Raw genomic sequence first — 5,098 nt, 5'->3', positions numbered from 1 at the left:
ATATATATGATCATTAGTCAGTTGTCACCTTCTAATTATATATAAAAAAATTATTTGATAAAAAAAATGCAAACAAATGTAATTATCAATCGGTATATTTTTTTCTCTTCAAACATTCTGACTTTATCTTAATATATATAACACAGTCTAATTTCAGCTTGAATTTTCAGGTCCCGCCGCATGTCACTTTTGAGTGGACACTAGATTTTTACTCTACTTACTTGTTTAGTTGCCTTAATATTATTAGTGGCATTCTCAAATGCTCCATCATGATAGAAACCAAACATATGAAAAGTATGCTCAATTATACTAGTGATGATGTATATATTTCAGATTTATGTACTTTTGATTCATTATAGACATTTATTTGCATGCATGTATTAAATATTAATCTATCAACTCTCACAGTCGCAACAAAAACTAATTTATAATATATTTTTAGGAGTACTACTAGGCTCATTAATTTTTTTATCATTATAAAAGTGACTTGACAAACAAGTACATACAAAATTATCGTGTGGCTTATATATATGAGGTGGTCGTCGTAATACATAGAAAATAAATAGACGGAATTGATGTATGTATAAGAATGAGAACTGGTGCGATTTTACCATATACCATATCCTAATACTTGCTTTATTCAAAATAAAGCCTAATTAATTAATGTAGAATTTTCAAAATGTTAAGGAATATATTTTTACATACTAAAGTTTTTGAAACGTATTTTATTCTTGTTATATAAATCTATATGCTGTAAATTTTGGTCCCGATAATATTATATTCTTAATTTGTGCATTTGACAGTAATATAATTGAATTTTTAGCGTGATCCACTTAATAATTAATTATAAATAACCGCAAAGAGAAATAAATTTCTAATGTGATTTATAATAATGATAATGATTTAATGAAAAAGAAACGATTAAGAAATAACAAATAAAAAGAGCCCTCAACTGGTTTTTTTTTTTTTGAAAGAAATCTTCAACTGGTTGGGTGTGTGTAGAAAAGGAAAGGGGATGTAATCCTGTATGTAAATTAAAAAAAATAGTAATTAATGTACTTGTAATAATAATAATAATAGTAGTAATAATAATTTGTTGACAATAATAAAAAAAATGTGACAAATGTATCATCATGATCACTATTGATAAATCACCCATTTTCCATTCAATTAGAATAATCTCAAATAAACAAGTGAATGGGGTAATGTTGTTAACAACTCTTTATTTAACAATTTATTGCGAAATAAATTCTTCATTGGCTTCCCAGGGGTTAAACCCTCCAAAAGTAGCAACAAAGGGAAAAAAAGGCCTTGGATCCAGCTGGCTGCTGATGTGTACTCTCTTTTGCGAGCAGATGGTCCTATCAAAATAAATTAGGGCTTGAATTGAAACAATAGCCACACACAATATATAATAAGAAAGAAAAAGAGAAAAGAGTGTTGGGACTATCTCAGTGATTTTATTTTGAGTGCGCAATTATAACTTTGGCTTCGACAGCCTCCATTCAGGAGACAACTTCAGGGCACTCTTCTAACTTCTTTATTATTATTGAATAATTTAAAGATTAATAACAATAACAACAAAATATAGTATACCACGTGGTCTATTTTTATCTTTTCTATACGTGTTAACTGCATTTTCCAGGAAAATTCCAGTTCCGGACAAAAAGTAAATAATGCAGATGCCCAAAGTGAAAGTAGACCTTGAACCACCCGTGCTTTCCACAATTTTCTCTGAAACCAAACAGATCCTTACATTGGAAAAGTTCCAATTTTTCCAATAAATTAAAAGCTTTTTCACGCCCCTTCAATTTTTTTTTCTTTTCGAACATATTTTGATCAAAGTACAGAGGAAAAGGGCCAATTGGGAATTTCATTCCATCTCAAAAAAAAAAAAAGAACAAGAAAAAAAAAAGACTTCATAAGCTCCATTAGACTCAAACTTAAATTCACGGAAAAGTAACACTAGATATCACTTAAAACAAATGTTATTTTGCTAAAATCCTCCCTGAAAGTTGGAACCTACAATAAAGCCCATGCGTTCGTACGTAGATATACTTGATCCGCTCCATTTCTTTTACCCACTTGAGAAAAAGAGTGAGCTTGATGATCCTGAAGAAGCGGTAGTCGTTTGGTATGATCTTTGCCGGAAACAATCAAGCGAAATTCGAGGCGGCGACAGTGCTACCGTCACCGACGACGTCGATTGAGCTCCAGAATCCGGCGGGGACCCTTCAAAATTTACACATTAGTTCCGGAACCAAATCCCATAACCACTGATCATGAATCATTAACAGTATCCAATTATTTATCATAGACACCGACATTATTATATTACAATATAAAATGTACATCTTTCTATTAAAAATTGATTAACGTTAATGAAGGCATATGTATATGTACAAATATATATATATATACATATACTTACTTGAAACGTTATCTGACGATGGATGTCGGGTATTTATTTCGGGTTGTAAAGACTTATTGGAATTTTCTTGATTAATTGGCTGCTGAGTTTTTCTCCGGCGACGATTGTGATCGGCCAACCTCTTCCGGCAACTGCGCTTGCCATTATCAAACTCAGAAAGGATATGGAATCTGCAAGGGTAATAGACACCAAATTAATAAGTAAAAAGTAATGTATTTTATTAATTAGTAATGTTAACTCCTTATCGACTGTTTTAACATTACCGTGTGAAGCAAAATAAGAAGATAAACAGTACGTAAACGGAAAGTTGTAATTATAAAAGGTTTACGGACGCAAATGCCCTCGGGATTTCCACATGTACGGGAAAACCAATCATTAGAACGATGATTCAACTGCGGGGACATTCTCGTCATTCCGACAGTCCAACTATCTCCGGAAAACCAACAGCGACAGCCGCTGGCTTTTTTGTAACATAACATCTAGGAGCGCTAAGCTTATACGAGTAAAAATACCACCAGACTCGGGGGTGTTTTTGTCATTTCACAAAAATTGACTGACTAATTTAAAAAGCAATTCAGACGTTTTATTAAAACTAATTTTGGGGTATCAAAAACAATTAAAAATAAGTACTGAAAAGGCTTCCCACTCCGAGAAAGAAGCAGAATAGCACAGAGTACCGTATAAACGGAAAACGTAGGACAATTTTACGGACGGCCCATCGGGATTATAACCTCCTAAAAGCAATCATTGGCAACGGCCAGAGGACAATTTAGTCATTTTAAAATCGTTATTCTCAGGGTTTTGGGAAGATGTTTTTGGGAAAATGTGTGGGACGGAGTAGAGGGGGCATTTCGGTGATTTCAAAACAACCTGCTGCACTGCTGGCAAAATCGCTGAGTCAACCCAGCGGCGATGACGGTGGAAGCTTTGGAATGGAACTCGCAGACCTTGTGGCGGCGGTGGTAGTGCTTGGCGTGGGAGAGATCGGCATTGCAGCCCTCGGCCTGGCACCTCGGTGAGTGAGCCGAGGCTGGATCAAGCGGCCTGGGCCGCCGGTAAAGCCTGTTCATGAAGTCGTCCTCCGAGGAGAAATAAGTCCGGCCACCCAAATTCAGCCCAATTCTTGATGAGAAATCCACCGGTGGACGGCACATATCCTCACTCTTGGGCACCAGCATGAACCCACCCGATCCCCCGTGCCCACCTCCACCCCCTCCTCCCCCACCGAGTACGGGATCGAGGGACAGCATGGACGGGTGCTGCGGCGCGTAGGAAGACGCACCAGAGTAAGAGCGTGGGTCATATAGGGATGGGTGGACGTGGTGGGTAGAGTGGACTTGGGCTTGCGAATCGTGATGGTGGTTGTGGTGGTGGTGGTGATTCTGATTATGAGTAGCTGTAGTGTTGAAGTGGTGGTTAGCGAAGGCGGAGCCGTTGGTTCCGGGCTGAGCAGCCAGGAGGTTGTCGTTGAAAGCGGTCTGAGCGGCGGCGTTTGCGTAGTGGTCGAGAATGTTGTGACGGTTAGGGTCGGATCCAGGTGGTTGTTCGTGCTCTTCGCCCGTGAGCATCATCGCAGACACTCTTCCCCATTCGTAGTCTAGCATCCTATTTTACTTTCTTTTTTTCTCCCCGGCGCACGAGCTTGCTTCAACTATGTGCGACGTCGTTTCGAACCTACAACGAAACAAACTAACAAAGTCATATCCATAAAATGAACTAATTTTTAAAAATATATATATTCATATAATTTCTAATTTGCATAGCTTCGTAGTTGTATTTCTTTTGTGTATTGAAACAGCAGCTGAAATAGTAGACTCACCAATATAGCAAGTAAAGTAGTAAAAGTGAGAGGTGAGATGGTAATATGAAGACTTAAACTTTGCGCTGACTGTATTCCATATGAGAGTTTATACAATGTCTTTCATATCCTTCTCTCTTTCTCTCTCTAAAAAGAGCTTTCTCTTTCTCTCTCTCTCACAATGGTTTAGAGGGAGTAACTAGAACTGAGTTATGAGGCAGCTATAGCAGTGTGGGAGAGAGATTATTGGTGTCGAAGATTAAGAGTATGTGAAATGACAAAATTGCCCATGTGAATGGTCAGGTTTTTACCTGAGAAAACCACTAGAGTAATATGAGTGGAATTTGAGTGAGCTAGAGAGAGAATGAGAGTTTCCATTCCCAGTCCGACTGGTTAGGAAGTGGAAGAGTGAGAAAGTCTTCGTCAAGTCCTTCTCTCTATCTCTGTTGCCCACGCGGTTGGGGTTATTTAAAATATGGGTCCCACTAGCTGTTTTGCCTGGTCTAGTTTCATCAACCTTGTGCAGCTAACCAGATCATGATCATCATAGATTTTTTCTTTTCTTTTCTTTTTTTTACTTTATTTTATTTTTCACCTGTTTTTACAGTTTCATTTAATTTATTTCTGGTAGAATTATCATTATTTTTTTTCATTTCTTTCCTTTTACTTACTTTGAAAATGACCGTTGTAGAATAAATATTTTTAGGTTTTAATTATATTTACGGGCAAAATAAAAATGCCGGCCCAAACAACACTGCATTACAAGTGAGAGTGAGAGTGAGAATGAGAGTGAGTGAGTCAAAGTTAACGAGAATAAATATAGTTATTAAATTTAGGAATTGAAATATTCCCAACTGTTAAAATTTTGA

At 36.8% G+C, this 5,098-nt stretch overlaps 1 protein-coding gene across 1 annotated transcript; it reads right to left on the bottom strand.

Moving 5' to 3' along the window:
• Nucleotides 1–1,517: 1,517 nt before the first annotated feature.
• LOC133777594 (squamosa promoter-binding-like protein 8) lies at nucleotides 1,518–4,849 on the bottom strand. The gene is given in 5 exon segments (XM_062217288.1): nucleotides 1,518–2,103; nucleotides 2,105–2,232; nucleotides 2,432–2,601; nucleotides 3,302–4,105; nucleotides 4,251–4,849. Coding segments are annotated over 4 exon segments (1,113 nt in total). The 5' UTR covers nucleotides 4,036–4,105; nucleotides 4,251–4,849; the 3' UTR covers nucleotides 1,518–2,022.
• Between the last annotated feature and the right edge of the window lie 249 nt (nucleotides 4,850–5,098).

The sequence above is a fragment of the Humulus lupulus genome, chromosome 5 (genome assembly GCF_963169125.1).
Source record: "Humulus lupulus chromosome 5, drHumLupu1.1, whole genome shotgun sequence".
Classification (NCBI taxonomy): Eukaryota; Viridiplantae; Streptophyta; class Magnoliopsida; order Rosales; family Cannabaceae; genus Humulus; species Humulus lupulus.
This window is presented reverse-complemented; position numbering and strand designations above follow the sequence as displayed.